The 20,107-nt window shown below is 52.2% G+C and overlaps 2 protein-coding genes across 7 annotated transcripts in view; one reads left to right on the plus strand and one right to left on the minus strand.

Moving 5' to 3' along the window:
* The window catches only part of Alg12 (ALG12 alpha-1,6-mannosyltransferase), a 33,445-nt gene extending 23,000 nt beyond the window's left edge, over positions 1 to 10,445 (minus strand). For all 6 annotated transcript variants that reach the window (XR_003849800.1, XM_029564335.1, XM_008834717.3 and 3 more), the window contains exons 1-7: positions 10,272 to 10,445; positions 8,094 to 8,327; positions 7,874 to 8,006; positions 5,509 to 5,682; positions 5,076 to 5,270; positions 3,404 to 3,507; positions 2,434 to 2,657 (exon numbers count right to left, since the gene is read on the minus strand). Coding sequence is in view for 5 of the 6 variants with exons in the window: in XM_029564335.1 (XP_029420195.1) it covers positions 2,434 to 2,657; positions 3,404 to 3,507; positions 5,076 to 5,270; positions 5,509 to 5,682; positions 7,874 to 8,006; positions 8,094 to 8,258 (995 nt within the window). In the remaining variant the exon portion in view is untranslated. The remainder of the gene's footprint in view (positions 1 to 2,433; positions 2,658 to 3,403; positions 3,508 to 5,075; positions 5,271 to 5,508; positions 5,683 to 7,873; positions 8,007 to 8,093; positions 8,328 to 10,271) is intronic.
* Positions 10,446 to 10,615: 170 nt separating this feature from the next.
* On the plus strand, positions 10,616 to 17,752 carry Creld2 (cysteine rich with EGF like domains 2). Its single transcript, XM_008834720.2, has 10 exons — positions 10,616 to 10,868; positions 10,959 to 11,041; positions 11,469 to 11,579; positions 12,190 to 12,281; positions 13,245 to 13,421; positions 14,293 to 14,388; positions 15,074 to 15,157; positions 15,743 to 15,838; positions 16,360 to 16,500; positions 17,456 to 17,752. The coding sequence occupies exons 1-10, from the start codon at positions 10,743 to 10,745 to the stop codon at positions 17,503 to 17,505; spliced, it is 1,056 nt and encodes a 351-aa protein (XP_008832942.1). The 5' UTR covers positions 10,616 to 10,742; the 3' UTR covers positions 17,506 to 17,752.
* Positions 17,753 to 20,107: the final 2,355 nt, after the last annotated feature.

Raw genomic sequence — 20,107 nt, forward strand, 5'->3', positions numbered from 1 at the left:
CCTGGTCCTTACCCAGGAAGAGTGCCTGACTTCAGTGGGGGCCTGGCTCCAGCTTGTGCTGCTGACAGGTGAGATGTGAGAGACCAGATCACCCTCTGGTTCAGGGCCATATCACATGTGTGACCCTTCCAGTCCAGCCAGGTAGTCTCCTGCCTCCAGTCTTAGCAAAGCTGAGCTCAGTACACACTGGACCCTTCACTCTGTTGCAAAAGTTCATGACTGGGAATGGTGGTACATGCCTGCAACCCCAGCTGCTTAGAAGGTTAAGGATCACAAGTTAGAGGCCAATCAAAAAGAGAGGGGAGAAAACATCTATAAAATCTAGTCCTGCCGGGCGTGGTGGTGCACACCTGTAGTCCCAGCATGGGAGGCAGAGGCAGGCGGATCTCTGTGAGTTCAAGACCAGCCTGGTCTACACAGTGAGTTCCAGGACAGCTGGGGCTACAGGAAGACCCTGTTTCAAAAAGGCCATACTAAGGGCACCTGGTTTCACCAGTACTCCCTAAGCCTCATTCTCTGCCCTGACTTAGATCAGGGTCTGCACAATCCACAGAGCCCTGAGCTGCCCCAAGGCAAAAAGCAGACAAAGGCAGGAAAAAAGAAAGAAAAAGCAAATTGTGATGTGAGTGTGAAGGTGTGCATCACAGGTTCATGCATCAAAAACTTTGTCCCCAGATGGTGGTGGGATTTTGGGAGACTCCTGTCCAGATAGATGGTCAGTCTCACCAGAGAGAAAGACTGTGGACTGAAATCTCTCACCCTGTGAGCTAAAGTCTACTGCTTCTTTCAGTATTTGGTCACAACCACAAGAAAATTTATGAGGCAGGTCTTATTAAAATCTGCTCGCCTTGGGAAATAGCAGTGAACACCTGAGAGCCTGAGCTAAGAGCTGAAGCAGCACTGAGGGTCAGCCCCTTCCCTCTAACAGGTGTTCTGGGGAAGAGGAGGAACAGAGGACACCTCTGCCCACTGCCTGGGCTCACACATTCCCCTGAGAGGTCACACTGAGGCTTTTCCAACTACCAGAGAACATGTCTGAGCCTCTCCTGGGACCTGGTCCACCTGGGCCCACCCCTCCAGGGACCCTAGCTCTGCCCCTCAGCACACTAGCCAGGCCCACTGGTTCCCAGCCTCCACCAAGATGGCGAGTCCTCAACATGGCCCAAGGCTGCCCTGTTTTAGCTCCCAGGATCTTCTCCATGTCTAGATGAGCAAAGGAGTACAGTGGACCTATGTCTGTGGAGCCTACAACACTGTGAGCTAGCCACATCAGCCCAGGAAACCCTCCTCACACCCTACCTGCCACCTTGCCACCTGTATTGGTGGCCCTCATTGCCTGCTAGACCCCACCCCCACCGCCTACTAACCCCCCCCATCATCTTCTGGACCTCCTTTGTTACCTGCTGCTTTACCTCCTGCCCACACTGCCCACTGTTCCTGTCCCCATCAACTCCCACATCACCTTCCACATGAGCCCAAGCCAGGGCCTCACTGTACTCTCCATGAGGAACTAAAGGCACCACCTGACCTTCTCCCTCCTCCAGCCATCCACCAGCCTGGACCCCTCGCCTCCAGAGTTCCCACCTGATCGGTCATTAGCAGAGACCACTCTAGGACCAACCACCTCACAGCTTCGAAGGCCTGTCTTAGCCACCTGTCATGCATCTTTCCCCATGACCAGCCCTGGGATAGGTAAGAGGTACTGGGCAGAGACAGAAGCAAGGCTTACAAGCACAGCACCTGAGGAGAGACAGCCAAAATCTGCCCAGGCAGCTCTCACTGGAGCAGTGCTCTCTCAATGCTAGTACTTGAATTTAAGTGTACATTTTTTTGCCTTAATAAACCCCACGCATTTTTTCTTAATAAATTCCAACTTTGCTTCCTGAAACTCTACTCCCATTTTCAAACAGCAAACCTATTTCTGGTGTTGTTTTGTTTTTTTGAGACAGGTTTCCCTGTAGCCCCAGCTGGCCTGGAACTCACTATATAGACCAGGCTAGCCTTGAACTCACAGAGATCCGCCTGCCTCTGCCTCCCGAGTGCTGGGATTAAAGGCTTGCACCACCATGCCTGGCTCAAACCTATTTCTAATGAAACTTTAAAAACATCAATCAGGGGACTGGAGAGATGGCTCAGCAGTTAAGAGCACTGACTGCTCTTGCAGAAGACCTGGGTTCGATTCCCAGCACCCATATCGCGGCTACCAACCATCCTTAACTCCAGTTCCCAGGGAATCTGAAGCCCTCTTCTGACCTCCACGGCACTGCACGACACAGGTGCATTCACATACATACAGGCAATACACTCTTACACACAAAATAAAAATAATAAATAAAATATTTTAAAAAAATCAATCAGCTGGGTAATCCACAGCGCCCCAGAAAACACACTTAAATGCAAAGCAGACAAGCATTTCAGGGATGGAGTGCTCACACATAGGCACAGCCCCTGGCGGCGACGATGTTGAGTACTGGGAAGGTGTAGATGATGAAGCGCAGCTCCTTGTGTGGCAGAAGCGAGTAGAGAGCCACAAAGCCCAGGCTGGGCAAGGCCAGGGCACAGACCCTCCTGTCCACAGCGCCCAGGGGTATGAAGAAAAGACTGCAGCCCAGGCCTCGGGGCAAAGCCGAGTAGAAATACCATAGGAATGGGGAGGTCTTCAGGTCAGGGTCAAGGAGAACACACACGTCAGGGATCTGCTGCTGCCGCCTCCTTGCCGGAACCAGGATGGTGTCAGCACCAAGGTTGAAGTGGCCCCAAGGACAGTTATAAAAGGCACAGCAGAAACCTCTGCAGGGCTGTGGGGATGCTCAACCCTCAGGCACAGCAGGGCCAGGCCTCAGCACACCCTTCCAAACAAGAGGGTTAAGGGAGTCCTTTCCCTTTCCCTCCTTTCTTCGCTATGCCGGCCATGCTGTCCTTTCTAACCATGAGTACATTGAAACGCTCTATAGTAAACTTTTTTTTTTTTTTTTTTTTTTTTTTTTTTTTTTGGTCTTTTGGAGGCAGGGTCTCCCTGTAGTCCCAGCTGTCCTGGAACTCACTATGTAGACCAGGCTGGCCTTGAACTCACAGAGATCCGCCTGCCTTTGCCTCCGGAGTGCTGGGATTAAAGGCATGTGCCACCATGCCTGGCTTATAGTAAACATTTTTAAAGGCAGACTGTCATGAGGACTGAGGGCAGGACTGGGAGATGTCACAGTAGGGTAGGCAGAAGGCAACCAGGCCACTACACCACCGAGGGCCAGCGTTCCAGGTGTGAGCAGCAGGACAGGCTCTGGTCCTGACCTTCTAGCAGCTAGCTACCCTACCTGTGCCAGGGCCACTCAGCTGACAGAGAAACAGAAGGGAGGTCAAGACCACAGGGCTGCCCAGACCACATACCCCCACACCGAAAGGATACACCCCAGTTGGAACTTTTGTTCAAGACAGTGTTATACCACAGCACCTCTCCCTCTGGCCATACAAGGTATTGCCAGAAATAGGAGTCCACAGCAACTGTCAGTCCTAGTAACAGAGCAAAAGTGTCCTCAGCAATGAACATGGATGGCCACCTGAAAAGCTTGGGCCTCAACCACATCCTGCACTGCGGTCAATGCCCCCACAAAGGGCCAGTCGTGGAGCTAGTGGTGTGTGACACCATGACCCACCAAGCTTCTTCCTTTAGCCTAGAATACACGGCCGTCTTCCTGCTTAGCCAAGCAGTTTGAAGGGCAGTGGGTGGGTGGAGGCCCCTGGACTGGGAACCACCACTAAAGACAGTGCTGATATGTTTTATGACTGCCAAAGTCAACATCTTATTTAAAAAAGTTTGGGGTTCGAGAGATGGCTCAGTGGTTAAGAGTGCATACTACTCTTCCTGATGACCCGAGTTCAGTTCCCAGCACCCACATCAGGAGGCCTACAACCATCTATAACTCTAGTTCCAGTGTATCTGACACCCTTGTCTGGACTGTGGGCACCTGCACTCACACATGCACATTCCCCACAGGCAGACAGACAGGACACACACACACACACACACACACACACACACACACACACAGAGTTAAAAATAAATCTTGGCTGGGCATGGTGGCACATGCCTTTAATCCCAGCACTTGGGAGGCAGAGGCAGGCGGATCTTTGTGAGTTCGAAGCCAGCCTGGTCTACACAGTGAGTTCTGGGCTAGCTGTGGCTACAGAGCGACCCTGTCTCAAAAAGACCAAAATTAGATAAGAATAAATAAATAAAATAAATCTTAAGAAAATAAAACAAATTTTGGGGCCAAGGAGATAGGTAAAGGTACTTGCCACCAAACCTGACTGTATTAAGTCCCTGGTGGAAGGAGAGCACCAACTCCCACAAGTTCTCCCCCAAGTGCGTGCTGTGCACGTGTATACACACAAAATTTAAAAATTAAGATGCCGTTTAAATTAAAAAAAAAAAAAAACCAAGGTAGACAGCTCCTTACGAATGATACTAAGATTGGCCTCTGGCGTCCACATGCACATACACCAAAACTCAAATAGGCATATTTGGTTTTTTTCTTTTTTTTTGGTCTTTTTGAGACAGGGTCTCCCTGTAGCCCCAGCTGTCCTTGAACTCACAGAGATCTGCCTGCCTCTGCCTCCAAAGTGCTGGGATTAAAGGCATGTACCAGCACACCCAGCATGTGCACCTTATTTCTGAGGTGTCTCTCACTGGCCTAGAACTTGCTGACTAGGCTAGACTGACTGACTAGCAAACCCCAGGGATCTGCCTATCTCCAGCACTGGAATTACAAGTGTGCCATCACACACCCAACTTTTTTTTTTGGTCTGTGAGACAGGGTCTCCCTGTAGCCCCAGCTGGCCTGGAACTGGCTATGTAGACCAGGCTGGCCTCGACTCACAGTGATCCGCCTGCCTCTGCCTCCTGAGTGCTGGGACTAAAGGCGTGCGCCACCACGCCCACCAAACTGGCATATTTGTAATCTCAGCACTGTGGAGGCTAAGACAGGAGCATCCATCCTGGGCTAATAGTGAGACTCTGTCTCAAAACACCAGAAACCAAGACCAAAGCAAACAGACAAACCCCAGAGAAGCCTACTTGCCTAGACAGAGAACGCCTGCTGGGATGGCATGCCAGAACAGTCTGGATATAGACATCCTTCTTCTGTACAGGGTCAGCAGCAACATAAGGCCCAGTAGCAGGCACAGCTCTGCCCTGAAGACGATGATGGCGAAGGCTGAGAGCCAGACGAAGAGGGCCCACCTGTGCTTCAACCAGGCTGTGACGGCTGGGAGGACTGCAATACACAGAAAACTCACTTTTTATAAAAGCCACACACAAAATTTAGAAGCAACAACTGCTCAGAACTACTGACAGGTGCTCAAGGATGGCACGTCTAGAAAACGCCAGCCCCGAGAACAGAGAACTCTACTTCCATCCCACTCAACCCCAAGCAGGCTGTTAACTCAGTAGGGGCAGCAGAGGGCATGCCTACTGCGTCGAGGGGTCAGAAGGCACAGCCTGAAGCTACGTACCCACTGCCAGGGCCAGCACGTTAGGGAGCGTCCGTGAACAGTAGAACATAAGGTGGAATTGCGTGGCTGTTATCCAGCAGAACATGGCAGCCACAGTGGCTCCAAACTGTCGTCTCACTTCTTTTTGTAATGTCCAGAGTCCAAAAATCACACCAAGCCCCAGGACTCCTCTGACTAAACAAACAATAAAGTCAGTGACGCACAGGAGGAGGCAGCACACGCAGGTGGAGAAGCAAGCAGCTCTGACTGTCACTTGCAGTGCTAGTCAGTGATAAGATGGCTGGAGACCACCTGATGGCTCACATTTGGTACCAGAAACAACCCGCCAAGCTGGGGCCTGTGTTTACACTGGGACCCACATCATCCAAGCCTCTGGCTTCCTCTCAGCCCCATGGGTTTTTCTGGCTCTTGCTGAACACTGGGCAAAGCTGGAGGGCGGTACTGGAGGGCAGGGTGAACAAAGCCTTTCTGTAGGGCAGTAATGGCGTAGCCCCAGATCGGCATGTGGTGGGAACACTGCTAGAGGGGCAGGAAGCTGAATGGGGACTGTTCCTGGGGCAAGTGGTCTTGTGAAGATAGGAGAGGTGGGGACAGGGCCAGACCCTCATAGTGGATAAGTTTTACTGGCCACTGGCCAGTGAATAAAAAGACCTAGTGATGGACTGTGGGACTGGCAGCCATGGGCATGACCTCAGGATAGGAGCTGCAGACCCAGAGGCTGACCCTGTCAGGCCCCAGGCTTCCCTCTTTCTGCATGCTGCTGGATTCAAAGTGCAGGTGTCGCAACTCTGGGGTTCTAGGCCTGTGTCTGCAGGTTCAGTTGCTGTACTGCTGCTACCAGGGAGCCTGTCAGGTGCTTCTGGTCAGTGCTCAGAGAAAGCTTTTATTTTCTTTGAGGCCTCATCTGATGAATCCATCACCTGAATCCTGGGGCTCCCCCTGCTTTCCCATCTTCCTAAGTATCTGTCTGGGTGCTGGTCAAGGGCAGTTGATCACACAACCTCCCTCCCAGAATGGCAATCATCACTCTGAGAGGAATTGTTTGGGCCTCATAAAGGGGCTGGTAACACCAGAAATTCCAGGTTTAGAGCAGCAAAGAAAAAAAACATTCATTGTGCAGGGGCACCTGGCGTGCCCAGCTCCAAATACCAAACCTCCACAATTTCCTTCATGGGTGTGGCCTGGCCCCTCCTTATCTGGGGTTCCCCGATGTCTCTACACATGGGAGCTACAGCCTGCAAGATGCCCTGTGCAGCAGCAAGGCTCCCGGTCCCAACCAGCCCATCTGAGAGGTGGGCAGAGCCTCCCAAGGACTCCAACTTTAAAGCCCTCCTCATAGGCTGGAAAAGCTGAAATCTGAATATGGCCAGACTGTTAGACACAGTGGAATATACTGAATTGGAAAAGTGTGATTGTTGACTAAAACAGTGTCAGGTTATGGAACAATGTGCAAGGAATGTTCTCAACCAGATATAAAAAAGCATGGGCACCAAGTGTAGACAGAAGGGTGAGCTCTGATCCCCAGCACAGCAGAGTGACATCAAAATAGCTAGAGAATCCCAACACTTGGGAGGCAGAGGCAGGTAGGTAGGGAGGTCAGGTCTCTGTGAGTTCAAGCCCAGCCTGGTCTATTTAGTGAGTTCCAGGCCAGTAGGTCTACATAATGAGACCCTGTCTTTAAAAAAAAAAAACAACAAAAAAAAAAACCTTTAGCGAAACCAGATGTGGTAGTTCACACTTGCCATCCCAGCACTTCAAGGTTGAGGCAGGAGGACTGTGAGTTCTAGGCTTGCCTGGACTACATATCGAGATCCTGCCTCAAAACAAAACAATTAAAATAACTAGAAGAGTTTCAGTGTTCTCAATACCTAGAAATGAATATGAGGAAACTGAAATGCTAAGTGCCCTGGTTTGATTATTACAGCATAGTCTGTGTTAAATTACTGCACTGTGCCCTACTAGTGGGTACAAATATTATGTGTCAATTACAAATTTTAGAAAGCACTCATAAGGGCACAGAGAGAGGCCGGGAAGATCTGCATCAGGTTGCTGTGATGACCGTAAACAGTGAGGTCTGTTTGTGCCTTCCCTGTGGAGGTGTGCAGTCTCTGCATCAGTTAAGGGCTCTGTGAGTTAGTGTGGCCCTCCAGCTGAGACAGGAGGAGAGGACTTTTGTCACTATTTCCTACTGAACCTGCATAAGGGCACGTTACAAGGACTTTGGTGGAGTGTAAGGCACAGTTCATACTTGCTGTCCCAAGTCTGGCTGTAAGGCTACAGTGACCAAGCACGGGCAAGAGTGAGCTGGACCTCCCCCAGTTCAACCTGAGAGCGTCTGATACCACAACAGTGCTTGGCCCCTTACCTATCAGCTGAGAATAAAACTTGGACACTTCCAACAGTGACAGCACATAAACAGCAGGGCTGGAGAACACTGCCATCAACAGTGGCCCAAGGAATGTTCTAGGGACAACTCCAGGGAACTCATGGTGGTCATACTGCAAGGAGAAAGAGGTCAGCCCAGAGGCCGGGGATGGGGTAGGGGGACGACCCAGATTCCCAGCCAAAAGCAGCAGCAGCCTTACCCTGTCTATGTCCAGCCGGTGATACAACAGGTCATGCGTGGCCTGCAGGTTGAAGCTCTCCTCCACCTTGGTGTAGGGACAGGTGACCAGGTGGATGGCAGCCACAGTGACCAGCAGCCCTAAAAGCAGCAGTGGCCGCCTACCTGATGACCTCTTGGCAGCCATGTGGGGCCTTAAACTTCAGGTACTGTCACAGAATCAAAGACGAGCAGCACCCAGAGTCCACACTGCTACCTGTGCATTTGGACAGAATGGAAACGTGGCTCCTAAGTCTCAGGACCCTTGCACTGGTGAAATGGAGGGCAAGAGCAAGACTGGTCCTTTGACCTGTTCTCATAACTCCTGTAAACCTAAATGTGAACCTAGGGGATGGCTCAGTTAGGAAGGCTCCTGGCCACTAGGCTAATGACCTGAGTTCAACCCTTGGAATGTACATCATGGAAAAAGAAAACTGGCTCCTGCATATTATCCTGACTTTCACACCACTAGGGCACACGTGCACTCACACCACCCCCACACACACAAGGAATAATAAATAAAATATAATAAAAAATTTAAAGGTGTTAAAACAGAAGTTAGAAGAAACATCATGTTAAAGGAGTTGTCACGTGCAGCTTCTCACATGTCACACTCTAAGGTCAGCTACAAAACCTGAGTTCGGCCTTTCTTGCACCAGGCCTGTATCCACCTTCATGGTTAACTCTGCTGGAAGAGTTTAGAAAAACCTGGGCTTGGCCTCATGACCCAGTCAAGAGAAATGGGCAAGAGGCTTCAATGCTGGGGCTGGTGGGAGATACACAGGGGATGAGGGAGGAAGAGCCAAAGAACAGGTTGGGCACAATATGACACAAGTCTCAGGGGAACTGAAAAGCCATGCGCCCCAGGGCTAAAGCACGAGGGTGTGGATTCCCTTAGGGCCACGCTGGGCTTTCCCAAGGGGGCATTATGATGGCCACACACCTGCACATGTGCCCTCAACCCTGCCTGCAAGTGGTCACCCAAACACTACTGGGATGACTTCAAGATGACCAACTGCCACCCAGAATCCTGGAGAAGGGTGGGGCTGGAAAGATGGCTTAGTGGGTAAAGACACAAGACAATACAAGCCTGATACAGGCTACCTGAGATGCAGTCTCAAAAAAGGGGGCGGGGAACCATGCCACCCTGAAGTGTGGGGTGTGCTAGCCTGGCCGTCTGGGCATCCACTATGCGCCCTTTGAAGGGAAATCCAAGCTGCAGAATCAAAGTTCTCTGCAGAACTCATGGGATCCTCTCACTCCAGGTCAGGGCACTTCCTCACAGGCAGAGGGGCATGTTTTCTGCTGAGGGCCAACAGCAGCACAGAACAAAGGTAACAGAAGACCAGGGTGAGCTGGAGTGCTCAACCAGGAGCAAGGAGCAACAAAAGGCAGACATTAACCAGCCCAGGAAAACATCACAGGGAACGGGGTGGTCCTGCTGGGCAGCTGCGCGGCAGGTCAAATGCTTTCCAGCATCCAAACTCAAAAAGGCCCAGACCAGACACTTTCGAGAAAATGTGCTTCAGAGAGTGATGGCACCTCAGATTAGGTAGTAGCTTCAAATACTTTGTTCTCCCTAAACACTGGGATCCAAGGCCTCCACTGAAATTGACCAAATGATGCATTCAAATTTCAAATTACATATTTAGGCTGGAAACAATCTGGTGCAGATGAGACCTGCTGTCAACCAAAGGCCAGACAAACAGGTGCTCTCTAAAATCCAGATAATTTACTGCTCCTCACACAGGCCATTTAAACCTTTGGAAGGTCACTGTGTGCCCAGTGCCTAAGGCCTCCGTGGAAATGTTCACACCTGGGCCCCAAACACATTGAGCCAGTCTCAGATGCAAACCCCAGTTCACAGGAGTCCAGTCCCAGGTAAGTCCAGTCCAGCCCACGAGTGAGGAGTCTAGCTCCCAGGGAGGGGTCAAGCCCCAGGTAAGGGGTCCAGCCCCCGGGGGAGGGGTCGGGTGACAAGTCCGACCCCCGGGTGAGTGGTTCGGCCTCCACGTGAGGCGTTCAAAGGCCGTCTTTCGCGCTAAGGCCCAAGGGACAAAGCAGCCCGCGCTGGCTCGGGACCTGCAGGTCTCCCCAGACGACCCCCAGTCTCGCCAACCCCGAGGATCCCAGCCCCCCAGCCCCGGCGACGCGAGCTGACCTCTCCAGATCTCAGCATCACCCCTCGGCACTCAGCCGACTGCCCTCAGCAGGAAACGAGCTGTGGTAACACACCACGGAAGCGAAGCCTTTGCTCGAAGTTAACATGGCCGCCACAGCACGGACCGCTGCGACCGCGGAGCTCCCTCTCCGCCCGGAGTAAAGATGGCCGATGCGGACAGCACGCGAAGGGCGGGGCTCGAGAAAGGGCTGGGCGCCTGCGGCCCCGCCCTGCTCTCGCGGGACGCTGACCCGGGGCCTCCCCATTGGTCGCTTCTCGTGGCGAGTCCGGATTGGGCCACGTCAGGCAGGGGCGGATTCCTCCAGCCAATGGCAGGGCGCCGTCTGCGGGCTGGGCGGGGCCTCGGTAACGCGATCAAGTAGCCCGGGGAACCGCCGGCGTGCGGGCCCGGTGGGCGGAGGCCGGGGCTCCGCTTCAGTTCGCCCCTGGTTGTCGGGCCGTCTGCCCGCCATGCGCCCGCCGCCACTAGCCGCGATCGGGCTGCTGCTGCTCCTGCTGCCGCCGCCCGCGGCCGGCTCCGACCGGAAGCGGACGCTGTGCCAGAGTTGCCGAACGGTGGTGGACAAGTTCAACCAGGTGGGCCGGGCGGCGGGGGGCCGGGCGGGACGGGGCCGGGGGCGGCGGGGTTCGCAGCGGACCCCCGAACCGGTGCCGCCGCCTCCCCAGGGGATGGCCAAGACGGCCAAGAAGAATTTCGGCGGTGGCAACACGGCGTGGGAGGAGAAGACGCTGTCCAAGTACGAGTTCAGGTGCGTGCGGCCGGCTCCCGGGGCCGACCCCCGGAAGGGTGCTTGGCGCAGCCCGGGTTCTCGGTCGTCTCCCCCGGAAGGGTGCTTGGCGCGGACCCCTCACCTCGGTCGTCTCTGCCTCCGGCCCCGCTCTGGCCTGTGGTTTCCACACGCCCGGTAGCCCACTGTCCACACACTCAGGATGGCATTGGGGAAGGCAGGCTGGAGCCCCAGTCCTCCTGGGGACCCCGGGCTTCCCAGGCAGGTGGCTTAGGCGCTGGTTCCCATGCGTGGTGCTGAAGGTCCCTGCATCCCTGGGTACTTACTTGTAGTGCTTGTGGTTGTGTCGGCTCCCTCTTCGGGAAGATGGGCTTGGGACATGTCTGAAGTGAGCAGACAGGTGCTTTGGGGCGCTGGCGCCTTGGGGTACTGACAGGTTGTGTTTCAGTGAGATTCGTCTCTTGGAGATCATGGAGGGCCTGTGTGACAGTAGTGACTTCGAGTGCAACCAGCTCTTGGAGGAGCAGGAGGAGCAGCTGGAGGTCTGGTGGCTGCATTTGTAAGTACCCAGGACTCCGTCTTCTGACCACCTTGCAGTCTCTTCCTAGAAGGAAATTGCAGAGTCAGTGGCAGCCCCATGCCCCTGTCCTGTTTTATGCGTGCACTAGGATCATTTTTACCAGAGCCCAGCTCTTAGGGTCAGGTCCTACGCACACCTGACTTTAGTTCCCCCCTCAGATAGCCTTGGGGGTTTGTCAAGTGCTCCTTACCCCAAGTCTCTGGCTGCAGGTTCGTTTCCATGGTAAACCTCAGCCTGAAGATAGGAGCAGAAAATTCAGAGATAAGCAAGTCCCACTGCATCACACTCTATGTTGTTAATACTGTCACTGGCCTCTTACTGTGCCTAGTTATTGACCTTCTCGTGGGTGTGTATGTGCACTCAGGTGGTTTATATGTGGTTTGACACCATCCAACACTTCAGGCACCTCCCAGGGTAAGAGGGGATGAGTGCATGTGTTATAGGGAATTCCTGTCTGGTGCTGGGAACTGAACTCATGCTCCTGTGTGTGCTAAGCATGTACTCTACTGCTGAGCCATGCCCCCAGCCCAGCATTTTTGTTTTGAAGACCTCTGTCCATGGGATTTAGTGACCACTTCTAAATCCTCAGGAAGAAGGAGCACCCTGACTTGTTTGAGTGGTTCTGTGTACACACATTGCGAGCGTGCTGTCTTCCTGGCACCTATGGGCCAGACTGCCAAGGTATGTTTTTCTTGGGAATCCCAAGTCTCCATCTTCCTTGTTACCCTCCCTCTCTGACTCCCTTGCACTTAAAAGCACAGAGGGGACCCAGGCAGCAGGAACTTTCTGTGGAGTTGGGGACCTTTTCCCTCAAGAGGGTAGCTGCTCACTTCCTTCTGGTGCTGTGGACCTGGACCAGAGGCATTACTACCACTGTGGACTGTGGACTACAGGGGGCTTCTCCTTTGCTCTCCAGAGCTCTGGTCCTGATGTATTTTTGTTGTTGTTGTTGCTGTTGTTGTTTTTTGGTGGTGGTGGTGTTTTTGAGACAGGGTCTCCCTATAGCCTCAGCTGTCCTAGAACTCACTATGTAGACCAGGCTGGCCTTGAACTCACAGAGATCCGCCTGCCTCTGCCTCTGTGCTCCAGAGACCTGTCGATAGGTGCTGAGAGTGATGGGCATGTCAGGATGGCCCTGTATGAAGCATCCTTGAGACTAAAGCCACAGTTTACTGTCTGGGTGTTACAAAAGCTAGTCATGGTCACTCTGGATCAGGTGGCAACAGTTTCAGTTTCAGGCATACACACACAGCCACCCCCACCCCCTACAGACTGTAGCCGCCTCTTGCTTCTACATCTCCTCTTTTCTGGGCCATGTGCTGAATGCAGCAGTAAATACTCTCCCAGGCACTTGATGTGCTGTCCTGCATGAAGTTGTTGAGAGCTGTAGCTGGCTCCCCACAGGCAATGCAGTATTGGTCCTGCAGGCCCCAGGTTCTACTGTCTATTCTCAGCCACTCTCCATGAGCACGCAGGCACCTATTTCATCAGCAGCAATGGGGCCTGGTTTGGGTTGTGAAGGATCCCAGTGGCTATTAGGTGTGAACATGCTGAAGGATGCTGTGGCATTCTTTATGTGAGACCAGTCCAGCCACTGGCCACCCTGGTGGGGCATGCTCTGAGTCTAGGTTTGTGTTCTCCAAGTATGCCAGGGTGGGTCCAAGAGGCCCTGCAGCGGGAACGGCCACTGCAGCGGAGATGGCAGCAGACAGGGGGACGGGTCCTGCCAGTGCCATGCAGGATACAAGGGACCACTGTGCTTTGATTGCATGGATGGCTATTTCAGCTCACTGAGGAACAAGACCCACAGCATCTGCACAGGTAAGCAGCAGCACCCAGCCCCGGGCCAGCCTGCCTGATGGTGAGGCTGTGCAGAGCAGCCTTCTGCTAGAGCTGCATAGCTTTGATCAGAGTGCCTCTTGACCCCCACTTAGCCTAAGGTGCCTGGTTCAGTTCAGGATGCCTAGCAACATGGCCTTTAAAAAGCATCCCTGAATTACCCAGAAAGGAAAGCTGCTTGCTTCCTCTTGAAGCCCTTCTGGGAATGACTTGGAGATGCAGTACATTTGGGGTGGGCAGGCTGTCACTCCTATGCTAAGTGCCCTTAGTTTTAGACCTAGCACTTAATAGTGGGCCATACTGGAATGTTCTGGTAAAAGGCTTGCTCCCAGCCTGTGGCTGTCCCTGAAGGATGAACAGGTCCTTGTTTCCTGCCAAGTGTCTGTGGGTTTTGGGAGGCAAAGTACAGGGACACAGTCACTCAGACAACTTCTCAGAGGGAACAAGGACCTGGTGGGCCCATGAGAGATAGCAGCTGCACAGGGGAACAGGACCTTTGAGGCTGTTCATGAGACCTGGGCTACTGTTCCAGGCTTCTCCCTTGACTGGATTCAGCTCTGCCTGTCGGGTCACCCAAGGGAGCACAGTCCTTGCCAGCTTCCTGTGCAACATGCACAGGACAGCATCCGTGGTTGGCAGTTCACACTTTATAAATAATGAGGAAATTTTGTGTAGTGCATCTCCATGTCACTAATTGGAAGCTGCGTGTTGGCTCAGAGCTAAGGGATGCCTGTTTTCATTTTTTATTTTCCTGCTGAGCTTAAATCCTCATTCTTAAAGTAAGCTTTCCTCTGTGTTAGGGGATGGGACCCTCTTCCAGAAGGGCCTTCCTAACATAGCCTTTGCTTTCCAGGCTGTGATGAGTCCTGCAAGACATGCTCAGGTCCAACCAACAGAGACTGCGTAGAGTGCGAAGTGGGCTGGGAACGTGTGGAGGATGCCTGTGTGGGTGAGGAGGGGTGCCAGGGAGAGGCTTCTCATAGGGGGAGACTTCCAATGAGATTGACTCTGGTTCGATGCCCTCCATCTCTGCCCTACCCTGGGCTGTGAAAGGACTCAGATCTAGTGCCCCCACCACAACATTGTGGGGGGCAACATTGTGGTCTGGGGGCATGCCACCCGCCATGGCACCACTGCTGTGCCCGTCTCCATGGCCACCATCCAGTTCTGCGGCCTGTCTTCTTGCCACGTGCCCCTGTCATGCTGCAAACCCTGTGCTGTGGCCACTCAGTAGAGCTGTCACTGAGTGGGTCTCCCTGCAGCCCAGGTGTCTGCCAGCTGCCCTTCTCCCTCCTCTGGTGCTGGTTTTGGTTTCACCACTCAGCAGCTGCTTGGCCTTAGGCAAATTAGGAACTCAGCCCCAATCTGGTTTCAAGCCTTGAGGAGGGGAGCAGAGGGAGGACAGGAGTGATAGGATGGCATGCGCTTGTGTAGAAGCCTAAGTGTTCCATGCCCGTTGTTGACAGCCTCTCTACCCGGCTGTCACCTGTCCGTACTTCTGCTTAGGAGGGGTCCTCTGCCTGGGGCTGGCTTCTTCCTCTGACTGCGGTGTGTCGAGCACTGAGCTATTGTCTGGGTGGTACCTCGGCCCCAACATCCTGGGCTGGGCTCACAGTCTTGCCATTCTGTTCCAGATGTGGACGAGTGTGCAGCAGAGACACCTCCCTGCAGTGACACACAGTACTGCGAGAATGTGAACGGCTCATACACATGTGAAGGTGACCTGGGTGCTGGGGTGACCTGGGGCTGGGTCCTGTCATCCTCGCTCACTTCTCTCTTCCTGCAGCATGTGTGACTAGCGTGACCCCTCGTGGTCTGCTTTAGAAACTACTTCCTGCAGAAAAGCTCAGCTGTGTTGAGTCAGTTTTTTCTACATCACAGTAATTTTAGAATATGTCCTATTTCAGGCTCTTTCTGAACAATCTGAGCATTTAAGTCTTACCAGTCTTTTCCCTTACAGGGAAAACTTTTCACACTCTTTGTTTCCCTTGGATGACTTCCAAATGACCAGCAAGGGCAAATGTTTTAGGGCCTTAGCAATTCGTTGTGCCAAAAGCATGGATGAGGTGGTCACCCCATCCATGGTTCTGTCGGGCAGTGCTGACTGTCATGTCCTTGCAGTGAATGTGACACCAGGCTCTGAGAGCCTTCAATCTCCACCTGGCTGTTCTCACCAATCTCTTGGTGGGGAGCAAACTGTCACCAGGCCTGGGGTGACTTGCTTGTGAGGTTCTGGGGGCAGGGTGGTTCTGTGGGATGCTGTTCACCAAGTGGATCTGACATCTTTCTCTACTTATTTCTAGAATGTGATTCTACTTGTGTGGGCTGCATAGGAAAAGGCCCAGCCAATTGTAAAGAGTGTGTGTCTGGTTACACCAAGGAGAGTGGACAGTGTGCAGGTCAGTGTGCTATCTGCTAGAGAAGGTGGAACTTTCTAGAAGGAACACATCAGTTATCTGAGGAGCCCCTTGTGGGTGGAAACCTCTCAACAGATATATGCTTCCTAAGCTTTTCTTAGGGAGTATGGGGTCTACCTCTGTCCAGTATTATGGTGCCAGCTTGAACCTACACTTAGCTGAGCTCCACATCACCATCAGCTTCCCAGGAATTTGGCCCTCTTGACTTGAGGTCATTTCCACTGTTTTTGGGAACTGCCCAGTGCTCTGGGCTTCCCATCTTCACTGTCTGGATGCCTCTGCCCTGTAGCTGAGGCTAGTCACTGAGCCCAGGAAGCTCTCTTTCTGGAACCTTCCAAGCTCCACTTTCTCTGATGAGCATTCATGATCCCATTGCTCTCATTGGGGAATGAATTATGAGTGAATGAGTCTCATATTCTGCGTGTGTGTGTGTGTGTGTGTGTGTGTGTGTGTGTGTGTGTGTGTTTGCAGTTGTTTACTGAAATGGAGTGTTTTTATTTCAGACATAGATGAATGCTCACTAGCAGAAAAAGCATGTAAGAGGAAAAATGAGAACTGCTACAACACTCCGGGAAGCTTTGTCTGTGTGTGTCCTGAGGGGTTCGAGGACACAGAAGATGCTTGTGTACAGACAGCAGAGGGTGGTGAGTGGCACAAGGTGGTCGCAGCAGGCCCCACTCAGTGTGGCTTGCCCTTCCCAGGCTGGGGCTGACCAGACACTTGGAAACTGCTGCTCCAGGATAGCTCAGAATACAGGCTGGGTCAACGGGTGTCTGTGGAGGAAGAGGAGGGAGGCAAAGACACACAGCCCCCTAGGGCATGGGCTCTGCAGGGGCTTCTAGCAGAATGATCTGAAGTTCTGGAGCCATAACCCAAGGTCAGCATCTTGGTGGCTGACTCTCTAAGGTTGTAAGGGAGGGTCTGCTCAGGCCTTCTAGAACCTTCCCAGTCCTTGCATGGTCTCCATGTATCCAAGCTTTCCCTTCTCATAAGGACACCACTGATCATCTGACCAAGGCCCATCCTGTGACCCAATCTTACCAATCACATGCAAAGATCCTGTGAAGCCATCTTCACAGGTGCCAGGCAGGACCTTTAGTCCTTCTCCTTGGGAGACAGTACAGTCTGACAGGCTTATGGATGTGCAAAGAGGGAACTGGCAGTGTTCACAGAGGCTAATAGTGACCAAAAGTTTCCCAGAAGCCCATCCTGAGCAGGGCAGACAAACACACATCCATGCCATGCCTAGGCGTACTGTGGTCACCGTGAGGCACTAAGGACCAAGGAGTTTAGTGGCTGGGTGACAGGATTGCCTGCTCTCACCGCTTGCTTCTACCTCCCACATCACTCACCCTCACTGTTCAGCCTCTGGTTAAGGCTCTGAAGTGCCTGTCTGGTTGCTTCAGCTGGGTGCTGGGGCGCTTCCTGAGCTACCCTTAGAAAGGTGCTGGGTCAGGAGGAAGCCAGGTTTCTGTCCTCAGGGGCATGAGTCAGCAGGTGTCCCAGCACTCATCCAAACCCATCTTCAGGGTCCTTCAGCCCTGGGTACTCATTCAGTGCTGGGGGCTCATCCCATGACCTACGTGTCATGTCTTATAGAAGTTGCAGAGGAAAACCCCACACAGCCACCTTCCCATGAAGATTTGTGACAGGCACCCAGGGTCAGAAGCCAGACTCACCCTTTAAGTTATTGAGAAGTTGTCCTGTAGACAACGAGGACCATGGTCATCAACCCCATTTCTCCAGGAGGACGTTGGAGGGAGAAGCTGCAGTCTCTAAATGGTTGATACTCACTTGGCCCTTTAAAAAGCTGCATTTCTTGGTTGTTCTTAAACAGATTCATATATTTTGATACTGTTGTTTATAATAAAATTGATCATTGAAGGTGGCCAGGAACAGAACATGTTGGTTTGTTTCCCTGAGAACATAGACCTTCAACACTGTTCAGTTTTATCTGACCTCCTACAGCTGGGACAGTTGGAACCCTGTGTCTGCAGAGAACTCAGAGTCTCGAGATCTCAGCAGGCATCTGGAGAGTTGTTCCTGAACAGGTGTCCTGTGTGACAAGTGATGGGTGGGTCCTGGCCTGTGCTGTGGTCTCCCTGCCTCAGGCAAGCAGATTGAGGCTCTGGATGTGTTTTCCAAAGACCCTGTGTTTAAGATTTGGCCCCCTGCTGTAGTGTTGCCAGGAGGTGGTGGAGCCCTTAAGAGTTGGGGTCCAGTGGAAGGTGGGTGTGCCCTCAAAGGGGGGTGCTGCCCGAATTCCATCTGGGTCTCCTTCGTGATCAGGCAAACCATATATTTTATGTCCATTTATTTATTAACTTACAAAGGAATGAGTACCCAGTGCCTAGCCACATGCCTCCAGTGGCGCAGCTCAGAGCCCGCCATATCAGACTGCCACAACTACCATAGTCCCTGCTAGCATTCGCTCACGCCTCGGGGCCAGTGATTTCACTCCAGCTCCATAAGAATCAGTCCATTCTGTCCTTGAGCTGCTGCAGCTGGCTGTGCGTCACCCGCAGCTCCCAGCTTCTGTCCCAAGATGGCTCCCAGCAGCTCCTTTGTAGTTTATGCTCTGCATCAAGCCCCGCCCACCAGAGGAACTAGCCAATTGGAAGACACTCCACCCCTTTCCTCTGCTCTTACAACCTTCCTGTCCATCTTCAGCTAAAGTCCCTGAGCCTTGGAGGGAGTGATAGATGTAGGACGATCTCTCTTGTATCATGGCAAGATAGTGACTTCTTGGGCCTCCCCATTAGCTGTCTTTAGGCCATGGCCTAAAGATAAATGGAAGGAAGTAGACACATTTAAACAAACATGAATGTAAATACAAATGCCTAGACAACATCCCAGTAGGTGTACTATACTCATTAAACAGTATACTTGTGATGGATCCCCACGAGGGCCTGTAGCCTGTCTCAACACGAGACATTGGCCTGGTCTACAGCACCAGATGTGTGTTCCACCCCTAGAAGCGGGTCTTATCCAATTAGAAATTTGTCAGTTGTACATGTGTTGGTCAAGCCATTGTTGCACTTGCAGGCATTGCTTGGCATGTCCACAGTGTACAGCACACGGGGTCCATCGTTGAGTAGAATTATAGGGGATCCTTTCTTCCCCAACCATCCGCATCAATATGAACGTCATCCAGTCAGTGGCACGGAGTTTTCTGGCTGAGTTTCAGTTCCATCTCTTCTCCCGCGCTCACAACATGCGGTGTCCTCAGCACCATGGCCTGACTGACCTTTCTAGTGTAAACCAACATTAGTGGTAATAGCCGTGGTGAATTGGAGGACCTCAAGCATCTCTCTCTGATCAACAGCTCATAGGGAGGCACCCCACCCTGGTACTGTAGATTTTCTTAGCAGTTGTATAGTTTGGGAGTCTCTATCCTCATCTTACCCAACCTACATAAAACTCCCAAGAATCTTACAGCTCTGGTTGGCCTTTGCTTCTTCGGGTATCTTTCAAATGGGTTTCACATCTGTAAAACACTGGAAGGAAAGTTAACATATTAAATCACTCATAGACAAAGTCTCAAAGCATGGAAAGGTTTTGTCCATTCATATTAACTGTTTTCTCCATAGATCCTTGTAAGGTACCATAGCGTGGGTACGAGGCATTAACTTGGTTAATACACTTACAGGTGTTGTCTCCAGCTGCCTGACCCTGCACTGGGCTAAGGAGGCAGGGGCTTCTCCTGTCCCTGCTGCACTTGTATGTTCCCTGAGTCAGACAGGCTCTGGGTCTGCCTCCTGACTGTAGCCACAGCTGTCACCTTCCCATTGACCACAGCAGGTTGCTGGGGGAGAACTTGGTGGGAAACCCTGCTTCCACCCCTAGTATAGCCTCTATCAGAAGAGAAATGCATCTTATTTAATCCTTGGGGATTCTTAACCACCCCTGGGACAGTTGTTATTCTTCGAATGTCCTTTATAAACTTCTGGTTTTAGAACCTTCCAGAAATGCCTTAGTACCGAGTTTGGTTTTCTATCAATTTTTTCTCTGGGAATTTGGGCTTGACATAAGTCTTGCCACAATTGTCTTCAAGTAACCCAAATGGACCATTTTTTTCCTTTCTGGTCTTTTATCTCTTGTAGGGTGTTCTGTTATTCTAAAAACATGTTTTACCTGTTGGTCAGAATCATTTAGATCTGCTAAAGTCTCTCTCATGGTACAAAGATCCTGTCCCATCAAAGGGCTTAGCAAAACCATTAAAGCCCCATACCATTCTCAAAGTTTCAGTTG

Source organism: Nannospalax galili, unplaced genomic scaffold (assembly GCF_000622305.1).
Source record: "Nannospalax galili isolate Female #2095 unplaced genomic scaffold, S.galili_v1.0 scaffold237, whole genome shotgun sequence".
Classification (NCBI taxonomy): Eukaryota; Metazoa; Chordata; class Mammalia; order Rodentia; family Spalacidae; genus Nannospalax; species Nannospalax galili.

What these genes read in the sequence shown, in the direction of transcription:
- Creld2 (XM_008834720.2), top strand. Translation starts at nt 10,743, where the DNA reads ATGCGCCCGCCGCCACTAGCCGCGATCGGGCTGCTGCTGCTCCTGCTG. An exon ending in GAGGTCTGGTGGCTGCATTT is followed by an intron (nt 11,580 to 12,189) that starts GTAAGTACCCAG and finishes CTAAATCCTCAG; the next exon opens with GAAGAAGGAGCACCCTGACT. An exon ending in TGTACAGACAGCAGAGGGTG is followed by an intron (nt 16,501 to 17,455) that starts GTGAGTGGCACA and finishes CATGTCTTATAG; the next exon opens with AAGTTGCAGAGGAAAACCCC.